The 22,157-nt window shown below is 67.3% G+C and overlaps 1 protein-coding gene across 1 annotated transcript in view; it reads right to left on the reverse strand.

Moving 5' to 3' along the window:
• Nucleotides 1–20,655, reverse strand: part of MUC5B (mucin 5B, oligomeric mucus/gel-forming) — a 61,800-nt gene extending 41,145 nt beyond the window's left edge. Inside the window, exons 1-13 of the mRNA XM_032414842.1 lie at nucleotides 20,586–20,655; nucleotides 20,117–20,378; nucleotides 19,672–19,786; nucleotides 19,282–19,372; nucleotides 18,511–18,620; nucleotides 18,169–18,382; nucleotides 17,962–18,087; nucleotides 17,684–17,801; nucleotides 17,288–17,426; nucleotides 16,989–17,099; nucleotides 16,391–16,460; nucleotides 16,178–16,315; nucleotides 15,928–16,092 (exon numbers count right to left, since the gene is read on the reverse strand). Coding sequence (XP_032270733.1) covers nucleotides 15,928–16,092; nucleotides 16,178–16,315; nucleotides 16,391–16,460; nucleotides 16,989–17,099; nucleotides 17,288–17,426; nucleotides 17,684–17,801; nucleotides 17,962–18,087; nucleotides 18,169–18,382; nucleotides 18,511–18,620; nucleotides 19,282–19,372; nucleotides 19,672–19,786; nucleotides 20,117–20,378; nucleotides 20,586–20,628 — 1,702 coding nt within the window. The 5' untranslated portion in view covers nucleotides 20,629–20,655. The remainder of the gene's footprint in view (nucleotides 1–15,927; nucleotides 16,093–16,177; nucleotides 16,316–16,390; nucleotides 16,461–16,988; nucleotides 17,100–17,287; nucleotides 17,427–17,683; nucleotides 17,802–17,961; nucleotides 18,088–18,168; nucleotides 18,383–18,510; nucleotides 18,621–19,281; nucleotides 19,373–19,671; nucleotides 19,787–20,116; nucleotides 20,379–20,585) is intronic.
• Between the last annotated feature and the right edge of the window lie 1,502 nt (nucleotides 20,656–22,157).

Consider the following 22,157-nt stretch of genomic DNA (forward strand, 5'->3'; position numbering starts at 1 on the left):
AGCCCTGGGCCCCCCTGGGCGGGATCGGCCACCCCCCGAGGACACCCCCGCTCACTCTTTGATGGACAGGACAGACAGCAACCATCCGCACTCGGCCGGGCCTGGTCCTGTGCCGACAAAAGGGCTGCCGTGAGGGCCGGGGCAGCCGTCCCAGAAGTGGGGGGACGCACAGGAGGGGACAGTGCCCCACGGAGGTGGGCAGCGCCCCCGCGGCCACCGCACCGGGCCGACCTCGGCTCCCCACCCCCACCCCCGGGCGAATCTTGCGGTGGCCTCCCGTGGGCGCCCAGGGGGCCAGGTGGGGCTGTGGGCTCCCGGAGCTCACCGCAGGACAGCGGAGTGGGGGACACGCCTTCTTCCTGGTCACCACCACAAGCCCGTCCCGGTGCTCCTCACACTCGTGGGTCACACAGGGGTTCCCAGGGTCTGACCAGGACTGGCCGGGCTGCAAGGAGGAGTCGGCCAGCAGGGTGAGCGGGCAGGGGAGGTCTGTTGTCCGCCTCCCGGCCCGTGGGCTTCCAGAGCCCTCCTGGCCTCTGCCAGGCGCAAGCCCCACAATGACCGCTCCCCAGGGGCCCCCCAGTGCGCCAGGACGTGGCCGGCTCAGCACTCCCCACCCCTGCTGCCACTGTGCACCTCACAGCAGCTCCGTCCAGGCAGGGGTGGGACCTGGCCCCGAGCCCCGGCCTCCGCCGGAGCTCCCGGGAGGTGTGGCCTCGCCCCAGCCAGGACTCACCCGCGGCCCCGTGGCCCCGAGCCCGCCCACAGCCAGGACTCACGTAGAAGAGGTGGACGGAGCTGTCGCTGGTGTTGAGGACGCAGGCCTGCGGCTCGCACCCACCGCAGCACCGCCCGCTCTGCTCCCGGTACTCGAAGCCCTGCGGGGAGACGTGGCCGTGAGCCTGAGCCCCAGCACCGGCTGCCCCGGGCGGCAGGGCAGGGTGGTGGCAGCAGGCACTCACCACGGGGCAGTGGGTGTTGCAAATCTGGGTGTCGCAGCTGATCACGGCCGTGTCCGAAGGGGGACGGCCGAGCACCTCGCACCAGCACGTTTCACACAGACTGGAGGAGACCACGGAGCCGGGCTGGGGAGAGTCGGGGCGGCCAGGGCCGGTGAGCTTCCGGAACGTCCCCCTCCGGGCCTGGCCCCCGCTAGGCAGACCGGGCCCTCTGGGTGACCCTAGGTGCTGCCTCCTGGCGGGGGGGCAGGGAGCCCCAAGCCTGCGCCCTGTGACCAGGGTGCCCAGGGAGGTCACATGCTCAAGAGGGCCCAGCCGGGGGAAACTGAGGTTGGAGGCCCTCGTCACGTTCAGGAGAGAGCCGAGGGATGCGGGCCTCGCCCACCCTGCTGATGCTGAGGAGTGGCGAAGCCGGGGGGCCGAACTTGGCCTCAGCTACGCGGGGCTGTGGGCTGTGGCCCCCGAGAGCTCACTGCTGCTGGAGGGGCACCCGGGCTGGCGGGGGGCCTGGCACGGCCGGCAGGCCCCATCTCGGGGCGAAGCTGGCAGGGGCAGGGACAGGGAGGGCTCAGCTCCCTGGGTGCCACGGGGGTCCTGACCTCCGTGTCGCTCTTACCTGGTACAAAGTGCCGTTGACACTGCAGACACTCCAGCCTGTCCGAGAGGGGACGCGCAGTCTCACAGATCCACCCTCGCCCCCTGCCGCCCCCCGGCCCCCCGGCCCCCAGAGCAGTGGAGACCGCACGTATCGCGAGCGTGGGCTGGCCCCCGGGCACCAGGCAGTGGTGCTCCAGCTGCGCCTTTGTCCAGGGTCACCCCGAGCCACAGAAGACCCTGAGAGAGGCTGCCCCCCACCTCCGCAGTGCCCGGGCGGCCCACGAGGAGGTTGCAGACACTCACTGCAGTTCTGGCTCGGGCAGCAGGCCCCCTCCTCGTAGGTCAAGATCAGGCTGGAGCCCTCGGGACAGGCCACGGGCTTGGGGCAGTAGCTGGGGTCACAGGCTGCGGTGGACGGGAAGGTCCACTCAGGGGCCTGCGTCTGGCTCTGCACGCTCCCACCCCCAGCCCAGTGCTGTCCCCAGGGGTCCAGCAGTGCCGCCCACCCAGCGGGCCAGCTCTCCAAGGGCACAGGCCACTCTGGGTGACCTGGGCAGAGGACCCCCCTGCCCTCCTGGCATACCCACCCGTCCCAGAGCATGTCTGTTGGGGGGGGTCACCAGCTGAGGCCTTAGTGGGGGGTGGGAGGGTGCTGTCCCCTTGGTTGTGCCCCCCCGTGACTGGTGCCCGCACCGCAGCAGCTGGTGGGCAGGGGCCCCGTGCGCTCAGGCGGAGGCAGGGGGGGCAGCAACTCCGGGCTCACCGCAGTTGTACTGGGGACAGCACTGGTCGGCCTGGGGGGCTGCAGGCACGGGCACGAAGCCGGGCACGGGGCAGGCTGGGGGCAGGGGGCAGGGCTTCCTCTGACAGATCAAGGTCAGCGTGCTGTTCCCACAGGTGCACTCCTGACAGTCCACGTGGATGGTGTGGCCGGGCTGCAGGGCGAGGCACGTGTGAGCCCAGGACCGTGGGCCTGGCCCCCGCCGGTCCAAGCATGGCTGCAGCCAGACAGAGGGGTGCCGGGAGCCCACGGCTGAGGGCCGGCGGGGGAGCCGGGGGGAGCCGGGGGGAGCCGACAGGGAAGGGGCTTCAGGGGCGGGAGATGGGTGGGAGGCGCCAGGTGGGTGACCACCTCCGTTCTCACTGTGAACCAGCGGAGCAGGAGGGGGCCCCACTAGAGGATAGGACATGGCCACCCCAGGGGCGGGTGCCCCCCTCTGGGAGCCTTGACCCCTCCCTGCCCCTCCTCTGAGGCTCTGGCACTGAGAGGACGCCCCGCCCCCCACCCCAGCTGGCCACACTCACCTCCACAGGCTCCCCGTGGGGCCCCAGGCACTCTGGAGGGAGAGAGATTGAGGTCACAGGTGGGCAGCTGCGGCCCCCCACTTTTCAGGGGCAGGACCCATGTTGGGGGCCCAGGCGGTCCCGAGCCATGGCAGAAAGCCCCAGGATCTGGCTGGGAAGCACAGATCCATGGGGGGAGCTGGTCCTGTGCACCTGTCAGCCCCCAGCCCCACCCGTGGGCACATACTGTGGCAGTCTATGGGCACACAGACGTCATAGCTCGTGCTGAAAGGCATCATGTCCTCTGGACAGAAGCAGCCTTCTGTGATGGGGCCAGCGTCCTGCAGAACTCTGTGGGGACAGCAGAGGGCTGGCCTGGTCCCTGTGCCCCCCAGGGTAGGAGAAGGCCAGCCGGGGGCTCTGGGGAAGGCCTAGGAGGGAGAGGCAGGTGCGTACATGAGGCTGGTGTTGTCTGTCCCGTAGCAGTAGGAGAGCTTGGACGGGCCACAGGGCTGGTACACCTTGTCAGCAGGGCAGGTGAACGCTGTGGGGTGGGGGGCACAGCTGAGGCCAAGGGCACCAGCCCAGAGCAAACTCCAGGCCTTGCCCTGAGCCTCATCCCTAGGAACCCACTGAGTGCCTGACGCCTGCTGGGGGCTCTGCAGCCCAGAAGCTGGCCCCCGCGGGCCCCACCCCTGCGTGCCCTGCCTGCCCACAACTGCCACCCCTGTGCTCCAGGCCCCGGGCACCCCGACCTGGGGGCTCCCCACTACTCGCCAGGAGCTGAGTACACTCTGCCCTGGAGTCAAGCCTCCTCCTCCAGGAAGCCCAGCTGCTGTCCCCCGGCCACCGGCCTCCCGCCATGGCTCGCCGGGACAGGGCAGGCACTCACGGCACACGTGGCTGGTGTGGCTCCTCCAGTGGATGCACACGCCGCGGGAGGCGCAGAGGGACGCGTACAGCTCCAGGCTGGAGCACACCACGTCCGAGCTGGTCTTATGGCACCGGTCGAAGACGCAGCCTTGGTAGAAGGTCATCGGGGGGATCACAGCGTGGCACTGCTCGAAGACCCTGTGGCCAGCGAGCCCAGGTCAGGGGGCAGCCCGGGCTCTCCCCTAGGTGTGCGTGCCCCGAGGAGGACGGCCCGCCGCAGCACGGCTGTTTCTTTCTCAGATTCTCCCCTGGGCCTCCCCATCGGCCCGGAAACCGGGTGCTGCCCTGGGGTGATGACGCGGGCCCAGACCCACAGCGAGCTAGCAGAAGCCGACCCACCCGGCCGGCCCGGTGCCTGGTGTCCCAGCAGCGACCCACGGCTCTGCTCCACCCGCCCCGACCCCCTGCTCCCTTGGGAGCCACCGTAGGCGGTGGAGGGTGCGGTCGGGGGGCTGCCTGCCTGGCCCCTCCCCAAATCTCACTTGCTCAGAATCAGCTGGCAGATTGAGGACGACGAGCATGGGGTGGGCGAAGGCGTGGGCCTGGCTGGAGGGGGCGTCGGGGAAGGTCTCTGGCAGAGTGGCTGGTGGGGTGTTGTCACCTTCCAGTGGCCGGACATATCGGAGCAGGAGGCCGCCACCGCCCCCCCCAGGCAGGCGACATTCATCCTTCTTGTCATTGGTGCAGGTGCCTGGGGTCGGAGGGGGGTTGGGCGTCAGGCCGGCAGGGGACAGCCGAGAGCCCCCCACCCGTGGGCCGCAGGGCCCCCGAGCTGGGGGTGGGGCCCTGACGCTCGGGGCAGCCCCAGATGGGTTGGCTGAAGGACCTGACCTTAGACATTTCCCTACCCCCTGTGGAGGGTGGATGGGTGTGAGCCTCGGGCATGGGGCCCAGGCCCCGGCCCCTCCGGTGCACGTCCCACACATTCTCGGTGCGGCTGGAAAGCAGAAACACCTGCAGGCTCGGGGCCACGCGAGCAGCCTCTGCCCCGGCCGAGAATGCGGTCCCCGGGGGTCTCCCCCTGCGCGACCCTTCCCAACACGGACCCTCTCGGCTATGTACCACCAGCAGAGAAAGGGCCCAGTGTCCGCAGGGCCCGGCGGGGACGGGACTCACCGCACTGGCCCTCTGTGTTGTTAGCAAACTTGCTGAAAGGCACCTCCACCGAGAAGATGAGGCCGGAGAACATGACCTGGACGCCAAGCTCGGGGATGGTCACATACATCTTGATGCCGAGTTGGGACACGATGATGCCATCCTTCTGGAAGCCGGGCCTGACCACTTTCTCATTGAAGATGATCTAGACACGGCCGGGGACGAGACAGAATGAGGCGGCGCCCCCAGCCGCCCCGGTCTGCGGGGAGCTGCCTGGGGGGCTCCCCACCTGGTTGGTCATCACACCAAGGACGGGCTTGCGGGTCAGCACGACGCGGTCCTGCCGGTACTCGACGATGATGGACTGCGGGCAGGAGAGCCCGTGCTCGGCCCCACAGAAGTAGTTGTCGACGAGCACGCGGAAGTGGGCATACACGGGCACGATCTGCCGTACCAGCACGTGGGTGCAGTTGCCCGGGGATGTGTAGTACATGCCGTCGAAGGTGATGTAGTGGGGGTCGCCCCAGCCGCTGCACACACCTGCGGGCGCAGAGCGGCCTCACACGGGGCCTCCCGATCGGCACGTCTGCCCCGGGACGCACTTGCCCAGCACCGGCACAGGACTCTGTCCGGCGGGAGCTGATGAGGCCTGAGCGGTGGGGCCAGGCCCTCTCGGCCTCCTCCCGCCTGACACGGCCCCGGGGGCCCTGGGGCTTGGGCGGGATTCCACTCGGCGCCCCGGTGGAGGCCTGGCGCCATCCATTCCCCACCTCGCTGTCGGGCAGTCCTCCCTGCTAGCTCACCCAAGTGCATCCCGCCCCCTCGGCGGGACACCCTCGGCCCCGCTGCCCCGCCTGGCTCCCGACTCACACTGGCACTGGTAGCCTGGACAACAGCCGTCGTGGTCGGCCACCTTGGCGGGGGGGAAGCCGTTGGCACAGGTCGGCGGCTGAGCGTGGGGGCAGTGGCGCCGGTGCACGCTGATGATGCCGTTGCCCTCACAAGTGGCCTGAGAGCAGTTGGGCATGGGCCAGGTCTCGCCTTTCTGTGGAAGGACAGCTCTCAGCCTGGGGAGGCTGCAGTCCCCCCAAGAGGGGAGCCGCGGGAAGCCAGCAGGGGACGGGACCTGCCCTGTCCAGCCCCTGCCACCCTGTTCCACACACAGGGCCTTCCCCCCCCGGAGCTCTGCCCCGACCCCACACACCCTCCCCAGCTGCCCGGCCCCACCCGGAGCCCCGCCCACCCGCTCGGGCACCCCGTCATCTGCTGGTTGCACACACTGCCAGCTCCCCGGTTGGCACCCCCTCCCGGCAGCCCTGCAGGACCAGAACTGACCACTTCCCAACAGTCAGCCTGCTTCAGCCCGCGGGTGACTGACTTTCCCCCCACAGCTGAATTGGAAAGATGCCGAGAGTCCCTGCACCAGCCTCTGAGAAGGGCAGAGAGGGGGAGTTACCATTCTTGGGGGGACTGCGTTCGGGCACCCCTGCTTAGTGACAGGCACGGGGGCCGACGGGGAGAAGCCGTGGGGGGAGGTGGTCGGGGCAGGAGGTGACACGCTGCTGGGGCAGGACTGGTCCGTCCGCCTGACCACGTGGCAATCCAGAGTGCACATGGCATAATAGCAGTGGCCGGCGAGGTCGGTCTGTTGGTAAATGATGGATCCTGTGAGAGAAAAGATCAGGCGGGGGTGAGCGGAGCTGTGCTGGGGGAGAGCCACAGCCCAGAGCGGCTCTTCCAGGCTCGATGTCCACGCCAGGGGCGGACCTGGTAGAAGGCCTTCCTGCCCAGAAATAAAAGGAAGAAATCCTCAAAGATGGCTCAGTGCCGCGCTCGGAGACACCCTGTAGCCCAGTGACACGGACAAGGGACCCTCCCCTCTCCCAGACACCACAGCTTCCTGTGGACAGGACAGCAGCGGCGGGGGGCAGCACACACGATTCACATACCTGCGGAGTAGAGCTTGCCAGACACGCTGCAGTAGCATGTCGTGGTGGATGGCGCCGCGGAGCTGGGCAACGGCACGGTGGACGGCACGGAGGTAGGTTCGGGAGGGGACGAGTGCTTGGTAGGTGAAGTCTTGTGGGGCTTCACGGAAGTGTGACTGCAGTTCTCTGGGGGCTCACAGCACAAAACCCGGACCTCATAGTTGAGGCACATCCCGACATCGCCCTCCTGGTCCCGGTTCCGGCACACCAGGCCCTTGCTGAGGTTGCACTGCACCACCTGGCCCAGATTCTCGATGCTGACCTCGGGGTGGCTCTCGGCCCGGCACTCCAGCTGCGAGATGTATTCGGGCCGGCGGCAGATTTTCTCTCCCTTTTTCTTGATGTTGCAGTAGGTTTCCGTGTCTCCTCCATGTGGCCCCGGGGACGGGAAGTCCACATCAAACCACTTGGTCCACGTGCATTGTGGCTGGCAGGTGACAGTCGTAGGTGAGGAGACCAAGTGTGTCTCAGGTGTGGTGCTGGTTGGGGGGTGCACCGACGTTGAGATGACACTGACATGTTGTGTGGGAGACGAGGAAATTCCAGTGGTCCGAGTAAGCTGTGTTTGGGTCTCGGTTTCCCTTGGAGTTGAGTGTGTGGTCTCAGAAGTCACAGGGTGTTTGGTGTTTCTGCACCCATCCCCCAGCTCACAGCACTCAATCCGGATTTCATAGTTATAGCAGATTGGGGGTAACTGGTTCTTATTCAGGCATATCAGCCCCACACTCTTGTCACAGATCACATCCTGCCCCAACTCTTCCAGTGGGATGTTTGGGAAAAACTTTGCCCTGCACTCCACATTACTGGGTTTTTCACAGAATTTATGTCCTTTGGATCTCAAATTAGGAAAAGTGTCAAAATCTCCACTGTTTATACCCAGCCCAGGGTAGCTGCTGTCGAACCACTGGGTCCATCTACACTTTTGTAAACAAGGCTCACGTGTTGTTGAAACTGGCATTGGGCTTGGAGTTAAGAGAGTAGTTTTCACCTGGGTATGTGTAGGAGTACCTGGGGTAGTTGTGGCGGTACCCTGGACAGGTGTAGGAGTACCTGGTGTGGTCATGGTGGTACCTGTGGCAGGTGTAGGAGTAGGTGGGGTGGTTGTAGTGGTACCCGGGGCAGGTGTAGGAGTACCTGGTGGGGTTGAGGTGGTACCCGGGGCAGGTGTAGGAGTACCTGGTGGGGTTGAGGTGGTACCCGGGGCAGGTGTAGGAGTACCTGGTGTGGTCATGGTGGTACCTGTGGCAGGTGTAGGAGTAGGTGGGGTGGTTGTGGTGGTACCCGGGGCAGATGTAGGAGTACCTGGGGTGGTCGTGGTGGTACCCGGGGCAGGTGTAGGAGTACCTGGTGGGGTTGAGGTGGTACCTGGAGCAGGCGTAGGAGTACCTGGTGGGCTTGAGGTGGTACCCGGGGCAGATGTAGGAGTTCCTGGGGTGGTCGTGGCGGTACCCGGGGCAGGTGTAGGAGTACCTGGTGGGGTTGAGGTGGTACCCGGGGCAGATGTAGGAGTTCCTGGGGTGGTCGTGGCGGTACCCGGGGCAGGTGTAGGAGTACCTGGTGTGGTCATAGTAGTACCTGGGGCAGGTGTAGTCCCTGGATTAGTTGTAGTGGTACTTGGGGCAAGCGTAGTACCCAGGATGGTTATGGTGGTACCCGGGACAGGTGTTGGAGTACCTGGTGTGGTCGTGATGGTACCCGGGGCAGATGTAGTCCCTGGGGTGGTTGTAGTGGTACCTGGAGCAGGTGTTTCGCTAGTTGTAGAGAGAGCGCTTGTGCCAGTTGCAGTGACAGTGGCTGGGGAAGTTCTGCTCTCCGTCGGCACAGATGGGGTCCTGCTAACCCCCAGTGTGGGCCCAGTGTCTGTCCTCCTGGAAGTTGCAGGAGAGGTGGTCTGGGCCGGACTGCCGGAGGGGGGGCAGGTCGAGGGGGAGCAGCACAGAGTCCTAATCTGGTAGTTGTGGCAGAGCCCTGACGTCTGGTCGCGGTTGTAACAGGTCAGGCCCACCGTGGGGCTGCACTCCACGTGCTGCCCCAGGACCTGGAGCGGCACCCCAGGGGCCCCCTCAGCTTGGCACTCCACCCTCTTCGGTGCTGTGCAGACCTGGTACCCGTGGGCACGGAGGTTCTCCAGTGTGTCGAAGTCACCGCTGTCGATGCCCCGCCCCGGGTGGCTGACATCCAGCCACGGCGACCACTGGCACTCCTCCCCACAGGCCTGGCGGGTCTGGACAACTGAACTAGAGCTTGTGCCTGTGGGCACCGTGCTCCTGGCACGCGTGGGGGATGTGCGGGGCGGACGTGTTGAGCTCACGACTGAGGACAGAAGAGAAGGCGGAAGGGCTAAGTCTCTTGGGGTCTTCGAGGCAGCCCCTCATCCCCTGTCCCTGCCCCCCTGTCCGTCAGCAGCCTTGTGGGTTTCACCATGTCAAGCTGGTGTGACTGTCTCCACCTACAATGGGCGCTTGGAGAGAGCAAGCACCAAGTCCCCGGGACACACCTGGCTCAGGCAGGTGTGGAGCCCACAGCAGTTGAAAGAACAGGTGAACTGATCTCATTTAGGGGAAAGCCTGCTCCCCAGGCACGCCCTGAGCAGAACTTGCACTCTGGGGGAAGCTCTGATAAGGCTCTAAGATGCCCCCAGCGGAGGGAGAGGAGTCGGGCTGCCTGCCCCTCAGTGCAATGTAAGGTGAGCAGGTAGCCGTGGCCGGGCAAGAACTCCCCAGGGTGCTCCCGGTGGCCCTCGTCCCAGAGGCTGGCCTCGGGTGCCTTTGCCCATGGCCTCTGCCCTGTGCTGGGAGCCCCAGCCCTGATGGTGCCACTGAGGACACCAGTCTCTGCCAGGGAGACGGGCTGAGCTGGGCCTTCCCAGCCGCAGGGAGGGCAGGCTGCCCAGCTCCGGGCCCCTCCTGGACTTTCAGGGAGAGGGGCAGCCCTGCACGGTGCCCAGCGTGTCTGCCTTACCGAGCGGGGACGTAGAGAAGGAGAAGGTGGTTGGCGGCGTGGGGGCAATGGGGCTGCAGGCGGAGACGCGCCTCTCGACGGTGCCGTGGGCCGAGCAGCGGGCAGAGATGCAGCCGCCCGTGCCGTCGGTCGTGTGGTAGATGACATCCCCCGGGCGGAAGCGCCGTCCATCGTAGTTGCAGACGCAGGCTGTGAGGAGACGGTCGGGCACGTTAGGGCTGCGGGCAGGCAGGGACCCCGAGTCCCCAGACCCCAGGAAGGCCCCCTGCTGCTCACCCTCCGAGTCGTAGGCACACTGCACGCCGCTCTCGGTGCAAACGCTAGTGGCAGGAAGGAGGAAGTGAGTCTGGGGGTGTAGGGCACCCCGCCATGCCAGAGCCGCCCCTCAGCCCGGCCGGTGGACACAGAGCCTGAGGTCACACCCTCTCGGGGAGCCCCTTCCAATCGCCGAGCAATGGAGGCAGGCCACGCACCCTGGTGACATTCTGATGGATATTTCCTCTCCAGGGCAACACTTCCAGGGGGTCCTCGGGGTGGCATCATGACTCGGCTCCCACTTAACCCCCTTCCCTGCCATCCCTCAGGCTGCCCACCCCCATTCTGCAACAGGGAGGCTCCCAGCTGGACCCCAGGACCCCCAGGCTGTGGCAGCCCCCCACCAGTCTGAAGGAAGAGGCCCTGAGGGAAGGTGGCCAGCCGAATCCCGCGCACACTCCAGGCTCCTCGCCCCTCTGGCCACACGACTCACCAGGAGTGGCAGTTCTTGCTGGAGGGCACCGCCGTGCCTGGCCGGTATGACTTGCCCTGGACGCGGCAGGGCAGCGGCGGGGGTGGGGTCGGGCACATGGCCACACACTGCATCTGGTCCTCGTCGAAGATGGGGGCCTCGGGCGGGCACTTGGGGTAGCAGCCTGCAGTCCAGAGAGGCCTAAGCCCCAGCCAGACCCCCTGCCTGACCACCTCCCCCCGCCCGTGGCCTTGGCTCAGCCCTGGCCCTAGTTCTCAGCCACAGCACGGTGGGCGCGTGGGGCTGCACTCACGAAGGCGCCTCAAGGGGTTGGGAAGAGTCAAGCCCAGCCGAGGGTGCCAGGACCCCCAGGGCAGCCCCCTCTGGCCAGCGTGGCGGCAGCCTACCTTCCAGGCCCGGCAGGTCATGCAGACAGCGGCCGCTCGGGTTCCGGCAGGTCCTCATGCAGGGCGCCCCGCACGGCTGGTAGTGCCACTCACACCGGCCCTCGGGGTTGTAGTAGTCACAGAACAGGGCTGTGGGCAAGCGGGCGGGCTCAGTGGGCCAACTCCGGCCCGGAGTGAGCCACCCAGCAGCCCCAGCGGGGTGCTGCCCTTGGAAGGTCGGCCTTGGGGGCCCCACACGGGCCGGGCAAGCTCCCCTGACCCCAACCTTCCACCAAGTCTCGTGGGCTGTTCTCACGCCATTCCCATTGGGGTGGGGGACTCCGGCCAGAGCGGCTCCACAGCGATGCTCCCCACTGGCCAGGTTCCAACCGGGTGGGAGGTAGGGGCTCTGCTAACCCCTCTCGGTTCCAGAACATTCTGCCATCTCTCCACCGACGACACCCATCCCCCATTCCCACGTTTCACTTTCCTTTCCAACACCTCCTGCCCAGCCCGTGGCCGACCAGCCTTAATCACACACTACTCTGTCAGTCCCTGCGGCCCCCTCCACCCTGACAATGCATCGTGTGCACTCACGGCAGATGTCCGGGGTCCGCCAGGACACGCACACGCCCACGTCGTGGCAGGCCTGGGCGTAGGCGGCCACCGCCGTGCAGAAACACTCACAATCGCCCCCCGAGTCACAGGCACACGCGTCGCCCACGCAGGCCTCATAGTACTTGGCGGGGTCGACCTGGAGGGGAGGGGGAAGAGCCTTCGGATTCGGGGTCTGGGGCTCCTGGGGGTCAGGCCTGCGGTGTGGCCCGACCTGGGCCGGTTTCCCCCAGAGCCAGGGACAGCAGACGCGTGGGCCCCCGGGGCTGACCACAGGCTGGTCTAAAGGGAGGATGGTGACACGGGCCCCCCGACTTCTGCCCGCCCCTTCCTTCCCGGGCGCCCCGGGGGACGGCCGCATACGTGGGCGTGGCAGGCGGCGAAGGTGGCACTGTTGATGATGCTGCACTGCTTCTGGGCCCAGGACTTGCGGTACGGGTTGGCGGTGCAGGGGTCCCTGGGGGCCGGGGCGTCGGGGCAGGACGGGGAGAACTTCCAGCTGTTGCCGAACTCCAGGGCGCTGCTCACCACGGACTGGCTCCGCGTGGTGAAGTCATTGATGGCGCTGTCGTCAAAGTTCCCACACAGCCCACAGACCCGGCCCTGCAGACGGGGGACGGCGGCACGGGGGCTCAGGGCGTGTGCAGGAGGCGCTAGAGCCCAGCCCAGCCTCCTGTGACCCCACACGCTCCCCTGGGGCCCCACATCCCCACGGCCCCCCAGGAGGAGGGGGCCCCGAGTGTGCAGGGGGGCTCTCCGCCTTCACCGTGTGTGGGGCCCCACTCAGCACACAGGGTCACGGTGGCGTCCCTCCTGGAGGAAAGGGGGTGCAGGAGAGGAGCACTGGGGGCTACGTGGTGTCCCCTGCAGACCAGCTCAGGTCCTGACCTGGGACCCGTGAGCGTGGCCTCATGTGGAAATAGGGCCACTGCAGACAGGGATCCCGCTGAGATGAGGACGCCCTGGGTGGGCATGGGCTGTGACCACGGGGACGTGTGGGCACAGACACGAGTGAAGACAGTAACATGAGGATGCAGGCAGAGGCAGGAGGGTCGCCTGGGGCCCCAGACGCTGGAGGAGGCAGGAGGGATCCCCCCCCCAGAGCCCCCAGAGGGAGCGGGCCCGGGGATAGTTGCACGGGACTTCGAGTGTCCAGAACCACGAGAAGGAGCCACGAGTTTGTGACAGCGTCCCAGCAGCTGCAAGACACAGCACGCACAGCGAAGGGCCTCCCTCCTGCCGCCTCCCTCAAGGCACGCCATCTGGTCCGGGGCGAGGGCGGGCCGTCCCGGGGAGGGGGGCCCACCTTGAACTCAGGGCTGAGTTTGAGGAAGATGCTGGTCTTCCTGTCCCACAGAAGCACCAGGCCGGCCTCGGTGTCCACCACCAGGTAGATGCCCATCTGGCGGATGGAGTAGGGGGCCTCCTGCCCCGCACCCTTCTCTATCACCTCCACACCGCCATCACTCAGCCTCAGCTCGTAGCTCTGCGCAGAAGGGGTCTCTCAGGCCTGTCCCTGCTCGCCTTCCCAGGCGTCCCTCCAAGGTGGTCCCCGTCCCTTCCCACCACCCCCCACTCACCCCCAGGAACAGCTTGATGGCCTTGGAGCAGGTGACGCCCGTGGTCCCGCAGGGGACGTTCTCGGTGACCACGCGGAAGGTGCCGTTGGCGGTGCCGTTGTCCCCACAGTGGTCCTGCGGGCAGGCAGAGGGTGTTCCTGCAGCTGGGAGGCTGGGGTGCCCAGAGCTGCACTGCAGGACCGCGTGGGACAGCTGGGGAGCCCCCGGGACCGCGTACCTGAACCAGCGTGTACCCACAGTCCCCACTGAAGCTGTAGCTCTTCCCGTCGAAGGTGAGGTGGTGGCCGTCCCCGTACACTGCACAGGTGGCCAGGCAGGCGTCCTCTGTGCACTGCCACATCCTGTTCTTACAGGTGCTGGGGGCAGGGGGCACCGGTCAGGCCCAAGCTGGGCATGGGCAGTGGGGGTGGGGACGGCCCCTGGGGGCCATGGGCAGACCTCGAGGGCTGGGGCCGCACCACCCACTGCAGGGAGCCCCCTCCCCGCCACGTACCAGGTGTTGCAGCCCACCCGGATGGTCTGGCCGGGCGGGTAGCTGGCCCCGTTGTGCACACAGGGGCAATCGGCTGCAGTGAGACAGCGGCCCTCACCATCCGCCACCAGCCCGTCGGGACACACGCAGCCAGGCTCGCACTGGGAGCTGTACTGTGGGGCGCAGGAGACACGGCTCAGCCGGCCAGGGGTCAACAGCCGAGGGCCCCCCCCACGGCCTGCAGTGAGCCCAGGGAGCCCTCAGGCAGCCGTCTTCCCGGGAGCAGCCCCAGAGGGCCCCTCGGCAGAAGCCCACGGGGGTCACTGGGGGTGTGGGGGCTCTCACACAGTCCATGTCCAGGGTGAAGCAGCTCTTCTGACAGCCGGCCCCGGCAGCCCCCGGCGTGGCGTTGCGACAGTCGAAGTAGACCATGGGTGGGGTGCAGACTGGGGAGGTAGGGGCCATTCAGGGTCCCCAACCGCCACCCACCAGGCTGGCTCTGAGAGACACGGCTGCACACGGTGTGTCCCAGCGGCCGAGTCTGTGCCGCCCACCCTGAGGCTCGGCCAGTGGGGTGCGTGTGTGCGTGGCACGTGCGTGTCCATCCACAGGGCGCGTGTGCGCGGCGTGCTCACACACACTACCACCCCCTCACTGAGCAGGCCTGACAGAGAAACCCCTCCACACCCACCAGTCACACTGACTTGGGGGCCGGGCCACCCAAAAGCCTGGCGATGACGAGAGCCCCTCCCTCACTGTGGACTCACCTGGGGTGGGAACCTGGCCTCCGATGCAGGTCAGCGTGCCTTGTGTGCAGGTGCTGGGACGACAGGGTGGTCAGAGGGTCGCGCATCCCGGCCGCCCTGCCCACCAAGCCCATCCGGCAGGGCTCTTACCAGATGACCCCACGCTCATGCAGCGACTCCCCGTTGGGGACCACGGAGCCCCCGTGGTAGCAGGGACAGCTGGTGGCTGGCACACACTTGCCCGCATCGTCCATGAAGGTGCCGTGGGGACAGGTGCAGCCGTCCACGGGGACAAAGCTGATGCCGCAGGTGACGTCCTCGTGACTCCGGGCCCGGCAGGTGGGCTGGCAGGTGCTGATGTGGTAGTGGTAGGTCAGCGACTTTGGGCAGGTGGTCGTGGGCTTCGCTGCGGGATGCCAGGTGGGGGGAGGCAGTCAGGACGGCGGCCATCACCTGCACCCACCCCCGCCTCCCCTGCCCCAGCCGCAGGGTCCCGGGCCCGGCTGGCCGGGGCGCTCCAGGGCTCCACGCCCCGCACGGGGCAGAGGCCCCAGAGCACGTGTTCGGGGGGGACACTCACTGCACACGCCGTCCCTCCAGCCGCTGAGCAGCACCCCCTTGGTGGTGCAGGCATGCACGTAGGAGGACAGGGCCGCGCACAGGCAGTCCTCGCTCTTCTCACAGTTACACGTGTCGAACATGCAGTTCTGGGGACGGAGCCGTTGTCACCCACACGCCATGAGCATCCCCCACGCTGCCGCCCCTGCCTCCTCTAGGACCCCTCCTCGCGCCCGCACCGGGGGCCCCCACGCCCTCCGCACACCATCTCGGCACCAAGCTCCCCTCCAGGTGAGTGCTGGAAGGACCACAGCCCCTCCTGTCTGGGACCCGACAGGTGCCAGCCCGTGTGGTCAGGCTTAGACCCCAGAGCGTCTCGGCCACCACCGATCTGCCACGTGGACTCCAGGGCCCAGCCAGCCACAACCCTCAGGGCTTGTCGGCCCCGATGTCTGGTTACAGGGCTGGAGGCACCGATGAACTCCAGACCGCGGACCACGTCGGACCCTCGCGGAGCCCCTCTCCCCGCACCGAGGGCAGCCGTGTGGCGGGGCGGGGAGAGGTGGGTGGGTGGGCGTTACCGAGTAGTAGGTGCCAGGGTTCACGGCAGCATGGCACCGGGCGAAGGGGCCGTGGGCGTCCGTCAGCCGGGAGCACCAGTGCTGAGCGTACTTCTCTGTGGACAGAGGTCAGCAAGCTGGACGGTTGGCGTCCGACGGAAGCTACACAGACGTGTGCAACCTCCCGTAGGGAAGGGCGCCAGGAGTGCACAGGGTCCCAGGCTCCCTCCCGGGCGCCCCTGCTACGGTCGGCGGGCGGGCACGCTGAGGGCGCGCCTCCACCACCCCCGCAACACCCCGTTCCTCTTCTTCCAGAAGTTACCACAGCTTTACCAGAAGGGATGGGAAATTCATTGGCGAGTTTGCCTGTTTACCTCCTGAATCCCTCCTCCAGGGCCAGAGTGGATTCTGCGGCCCGGGGTCACTGGCACCCAGGTGGGCCCTGGGACTTCGGGGACCCACGTACCGTTCTCCACGCTGAGGGAGCAAGGGTCCTCGAAGCTGTTCTTGACGTTGGGGCAGGCGGCCTGGGTCTTCCAGGTGTTGGCGAAGGCGGCGGCCGTGCCCTCCACCACGCCGCTGAGGGTCCGGAAGTCATCGGCCTGGTTCTGGTTGAAGTTCCCGCACAGGCCTGGGCGGGAGGGCAAGCATGAGGCCCCGTGAGCCCTGGCCGCTGAGGGTGGGCCCGGGCTCCCAGGGCAGGCGGCGCCTCTTACCGCAGGTCAGCCCGCGGAGCTCGGGCCCCAGCCTCACGAACACCTGCATGATAGGCACCAGCTGGATACTCAACTGCAGGCCCAGGTTGGTCTGGGCGATGATGAAGAAGGTTGAGGGTCTGAAGAGCGTGACGTTGGCTGTGGACACAGGGGACAAGGCCTCAGTGGGCTGTGAGGGGCGGGACCCTCGGGGGGCAGGCCCGACACTCTCACCTGCTGAGATGGGCATCTGGGTGTAGACCTGGTTCACAAACACCTCCCCGCCGGCCTTGACCGTGATGACCTGGGAGCAGCAGGGAGCGGGGTCAGGGCTCAGCCAGCGCCCCCGGTGGCCCCAGAGGCTGTGACATGTGCCTGCAGGACCCCTTCCCCCAGGGGGCCACAGGGGGCCACAGGCTCCCTCGAGGAGGGGCTGACGAGCCAAGTTCTGCCCTGGGCTCAGCTTGTTTGTCTACGTTTTCCTCAAGGACCGAGCATTCTCTCAGGTAAAAACCCAAGTGATTTTATGAAAAAATAAAAATAAAAAACAAAAATAAATAAAAAATAAAATAGAGACAAGGTGTCTTCAATGAAGCTGAGCTACTGGGGGCGCCCTGGTCCCTCCTTCCAGGGCTGGTGGGGGCAGGCGTGGAGGCCATGGTGCCCCTCCCCCAAGCGGTTCCATCTGGGGACCAACACTCAGAGACCCACGGGGTGGGAGGGTCCTCAGGCTGAGCCCCGGCCCCTCGCTGCCCATGCCAGGTCAAGGGCTTGGGCAGAGGTCACTTGCATGAGGGACACAGACTCCCCCGGCCCCCACGTCTGCTCTCACCGTGCGCCCCCCGCCCAGGCTCAGCGTCAGGCTCCTCAGGCAGGTCTCGGTGTCCGTCCGGCCGCACCTGCGCATCTCGGCCAGCACAGTGAACGCACTGCTCTTACAGGGCTGCAGACACAGGTCCTCACGCTCGGCCCAGAGGCGCCAGCCCCCCGCCCCGCCTCCCCGCCCACCCTGGAAATCCTGTGGGGTGGCACCAGGAGCGGGGGGCCGCAGATGCCGCAGCTGTCTGCAGCCCGGGCGGGGCGGCCGCGGCAGAAAGCCGCTGTGTTGGAGCGAGGACCGGGGGCCCGTACCTTGGCCAGCACGTAGCTGCAGTCCCCGTGCACTGTGTACTGTCTCTCATCGAACGTGGAGAAGTGGGGGCCCCCCAGCACCGAGCAGGTGCCCGGGCACGGCAGCTCCCGGCATCTCCACCGGCCCCCGGAGCAGGTGCTGAGTACGGCAGAGACCACGCGTGTGCAGCCCCTGGGAGCATCCGGCCCAGCCTCCACACTGGCAGGTGGACACGGGTCTGGCCCGGGCCCGCCTGCAGCACTGCACAGACCGGGCCCACCGGTGTCTGCACGACAGGCCCCTGGCCCGTGCCCGGGGCCCCAGGTGAGAGATGGCAGCCGGCACTTGGGCCATGGCCTCCGGGGGCCATCCCAGGACACGTCCAGGGGTACAGGAGGGCGGGCCTGGGCTCCTACCAGCTGGTGCAGTCTGTGCTGTAGCTCGCTCCTGGAGCGTAGACGGCCCCGTTGTACACACAGGAGCACTGGGTTGCAGGGATGCAGCCGGCCTGGCCGAGGTCATCGAGCACCATCCCTGCAGAAGCAGGAAGGCCATACGGCAGGTGCCAGGCTGATCCACCCCCGAGCAGGGGGAGGGGACCCGCCCTCTGCCCAAGGTCGCTCTACCCTTCAGGGGCTCCTCAGACCCAGGGGCCCCGAAGGCGTCTGTGTGATTCTCGGGGGGCTCCTCTCACCCTCGGGGCAGAAGCAGCCGGCCACGCAGTGGTCCTCGCAGAGCTGGGAGTGCTCCGGGTTGGAGCAGGTGTCCGCGCAGGGCGAGCCGCACTCGTGATACTCCATGTTGAGGGGGCAGGTCTGGGCTGCAGCGGGGAGGACGCAGCCGAGTCACATCCCGCACCCACCTCCGGGCCAAAGCAGGGCAACACGACAGGGGCACTCACGGCAGAGGTGGGGGCGTCTCCAGTCCAGGGGCTGCCCCCCGGCGTGGGCGCACTGGCGGGAGTACTCAGCGAGCGTGTGGCAGATGCAGCTGTTGCGGGAAGCGTGCTCACAGAGGCAGAGGTCCTGCCGGCAGGCCTGCACGTAGCGGCGGGCGTCCACCAGAGCGCGGCAGCCCGAGAACAGCCAGCCGCTCAGGATCTCCTCGCAGACACCCTGGGCGCGGAGCCGGGAGGCCAGGCTGAGTGCAGGCTGCGGACCCTCCCCTGGGTCCCGGCCCCCACCCCGCCTCGGCCCCGCAGGAGCAGGACCCACCCCCGGCGCCCGTTCGCGTCAGGGCTTACCGTGCCAGGTGAGCAGTCCCTCGGGGGTACAAGGACAGGGTCCTGACACTGCTCCGTGGGGCCGTCCATCTTCTGCAGATTCCCAAACTCGATGGGGGTCAGCTGGACACCTGCAGGAGGCGCAACGCCAGGCTCTTTAGGTTCCCGGTGCCTCCGCACCGTCCCCCAAGGTGCCCGAGGGGTCCCCGCTGCACCTCCTCCCCCATCCACACTGCTGGGCTAAAGGATGTTCGGGGAGTCTGAGGATTAAGTGAGGAACCACCCAAGTCATTCGGGGTTGCAGGCAGAGGGCTTAGGCCTGTAAGTTCTCCAAGCCCAGGTCAGCACGCAACCCAGAGGGCTGGAGAGTGACCCTGACCTACCCCGGCCCTCGGAGCCCAGCCGAGCCCGTACGGGGCCCCCAGATGCTTGGGCAGGTGCGTTCCCCTGGGCTGCAAGCCCCTCATGGGTGAGCTTCCTGTGGGCTTCACAGGCCTGGCGAGGGGGATCTGGGGGTGGGGGCCTCTGGCTGGTGGGGTCACATGAAATACCACTTCCCGGCAGCAGGAGGCCCAAGAAACCATGAGAGGGTCCGCTTGGAGACGGTGCGGAGGGCGCGGGAGGCCCTCGTGCGTGTGTGTGGTGCATGTGAGCACGAGCGGGCACGTGCGTGCGGCTCTGAGTGTGCGTGCGCACGGGCACACAAGCTGAGGACATTCTGGAAGACGGCCTTCCAGGGAGCACTGAGGAAGGGGCCCGGCGACCGTGGGGCAGCCGCGGGGAGGGGCTTACCGTGGGAGAAGAACTCATTGAACATCGGCTGGCCACTGAAGTCTCCGCAGAGCCCACAGGTCTGGTTGGCGTACTTGGGGTCCAGCTCCAGCTGGGATGAGAATGCACGTCAGATGCCTGGCCCCTCAGGGACGTCTCAGGACAGGGAGGACAGAGGAGGTGTGGGCTGGGGGCTCCTCACAGAAGTGTCGTGGGCTGTGGACCCCTGCCCCCCACGCCAGCAGGGTCTTCATCGGGGGGGGGACTAGGTCCCCCTGGGCCCCCCCCTCACCGGCCCTGTGCAGTGGGGTCTGGCCATCCCACCCACCCTTGCCCAGAGCACTTTCTTCCTTCTCTGGGGAGGCTGTTGGGCTGGCGGTGCCCCCTCCCCGGCCCGGGCCCCGGCCTCACCAGGAGGCTGTCATCTTGGCTCCACATGAAGACCAGGCCCAGCCTGGCCACCACCTTCAAGTAGCTGCCGCTGAACTCGATGAGGACCCCAGACTGGCTAAAGGGCAGCTGAGTTCTGTGGAGAGAGGGCCAGGCTGAGGCTCCAAGGGCACTCAGGGACAGGGCAATGGAGGTCTGGCCCTTGGCCAGGGAGGGCCCCTACGGGCACTTTTGTGACGAGATCCCTGTGCCCACGGACAGTGCCCCAGGTGCGAGAAGGACAGGGGACCCCGGAGCTCCAGTGTCACAGAGGAACTAGGAAGGGGGCCACTTCCGCAGGCAGGAAAAGAGCCCTGGGCCTCTGGGGGTGTGTGCAGGGCGCCCAGCACAGAGGCCTGGGGAGTGCCCGGGGGGGGCCGGCGCTCGGGGACGACCCCACGTCCCCCCCACTACCACCCAGACTCACGGGCGCCCGTTGACCAGGATGGAGCTCTTGGTCAGCTGGATGACCACGCCATCGAGCTTCATGGTGACTCCGATGACCGTGGTGGCATTGGACGCCTGGCCGCGGCGCAGCTGGACGTTGAAGTCCTCGTAGGCGGCTCCGCAGTGCGCTGAGAAGACGTAGTTGCACAGGCCCGGGAAGCGGAAGACGTCGCCGTCGAAGGTCTTGTAGTGGAAGTCGCCCCAGGCGCTGCACACACGCCCGTTGTGCGCGGGGTTCCGGACTGTGGGCCAAGGCGGGCCTGAGGGTGCTGCCCTGTGCCCCGAGCCTGGGACGCGGCTGCCCGGGGGCCGGGCGGCTGGGGAGAAGCTGCCTGGACCCAGGCCGTCCTGGGAACGCAGACCCCCTTCCAGGACTTACTCCGCGTCCACCTGGGCAGCGGGACCCCTTCCAGCCGCGCCCCCGCCCAGCCTCACAGACCCTCTCTTACCTCGCACCACCGGGGCTGTCCTCAGAGGGGGCAGGAAGGTCATCCCACGGAGTGGGTGGCCTGCGGGAATGCGGGCACAGTGTCAGGCTGCCCACAAGCACGGCTGTGGCCGGAGTCGGGCGTCTCTGCCGCCCTTGCCAAGCCTGCTGGCACCACACCCAGCCTGGAGTTGGACGTCAGGTCCACGGGGGCAGCCGAGGCTCCTGTAGGCCAGTGGCCTTCCCTCTGGGCCGCCCCGAGGGGCTGTGAGCTCTCTGGCCCGGAACTCTGCCCGGAACGCATCCCTGGTGCCCAGAGTCTCAGAAATGCCTGAGTCAGCACCAGGCGCCCAGGACGATCCCTTGGGCGCTGAGGCCAGGCATGGACGAGCCTCCCTCTGAGCCCAGTTTGGGGGAATGACTCTCTCCCAGGGCAGCATGACCAGCATGGCGGCACAAGAATCCCCAGAGAGGCCACCCGCCAGCCCCCGCCCCAGGCCAAGGGGACGCATATGTGGCTAAGGGATCAGGACTTATGCGGAGACAGGAGGATGTCGCTGTGAGCTCGGGCCTCTAGCCTGTCCTCCTGTCTGAAGCCACCACGGGGACACAAGCAGCCTTCGGGGGCCCCCAGGTGACCGACCGGGGCTGTGTGTGGGGGTGTCCTCCAGCCCCCCAAGTTCTGGCCCCGAGGGAGTGGGGCAGGGCAGCCCTGACAAGTCGGGGTCGACTCACCACCAAGCTCCTGGGGGACGGGAAGGTCTGGGGACTTGTGGCCATGTTCCACAGAGCCATCCTGGGCCTGGCCTATGGGAAGAAGAGAGGACACTGGGCCTGAGCCAGGCGGGCAGGGCACAGAGAGAGGGACAGGCAGATGGAAGGGCCCAGAACAGGTGGGGCTTCTCTCTGCGCAGGGCTGGGGTTGTGGGGAGGGTCTCTGCCCATGCTGCCCATGTCAGGCCCATGAGCTTCTATAGGCATTCCTTCAGCTTGGCCCCACGAGCACTTGGGGGTCCCCTGGCCCTGACGTGGCATTCATTCATTCACTATTCCTTCATTCACACTGAGTATCTCCCTGCTTGGGACATAAAGAGCACACTGCTTGGCAGCCTGTGGAGGGACCAGATGGTAAAAGCTATGGGTCGGCTGAGTGTGTCAGGAGACAACCAGGGCCCTGGGGGAGAATTTGGGACAGACTGGGGGATGCGGAGCCGAGTGGGGTGAGGCTGCCCAGCCCAGGCCCTGACCCTGCAGGGACAGTCTATGCTCATCCCTGACGCAGATGCCCCGGGAGGGCCCAGCAAGGGCTGGCCCTGTGCGCACGGCGGCAGGAGGCCGGGGACTGCAGGGTGCGGGCGCGCGGGGTGCCATGTTGTGGTGCTCATGGTGCTGAGGGCCTCGGGAACGTTGCCCCCTTGCCCCGGGCAGCTCCTCTGGGAGCACCCTGTCACCCAGCACCTGTCCAGGACCCAGCTATCCCCTGGGACGCAGAGGCCACAAGGTGCAGACCTGGGTGGGAGGGGGCCTCAGAGGGTCCGAGAGCCTCTCCCCAGCATCCTCACGGTGTGGACCTCACGATCACACCCGCCCCCCA

Source organism: Phoca vitulina, unplaced genomic scaffold (genome assembly GCF_004348235.1).
Source record: "Phoca vitulina isolate PV1807 unplaced genomic scaffold, GSC_HSeal_1.0 scaffold16, whole genome shotgun sequence".
In the NCBI taxonomy this organism is placed as follows: domain Eukaryota; kingdom Metazoa; phylum Chordata; class Mammalia; order Carnivora; family Phocidae; genus Phoca; species Phoca vitulina.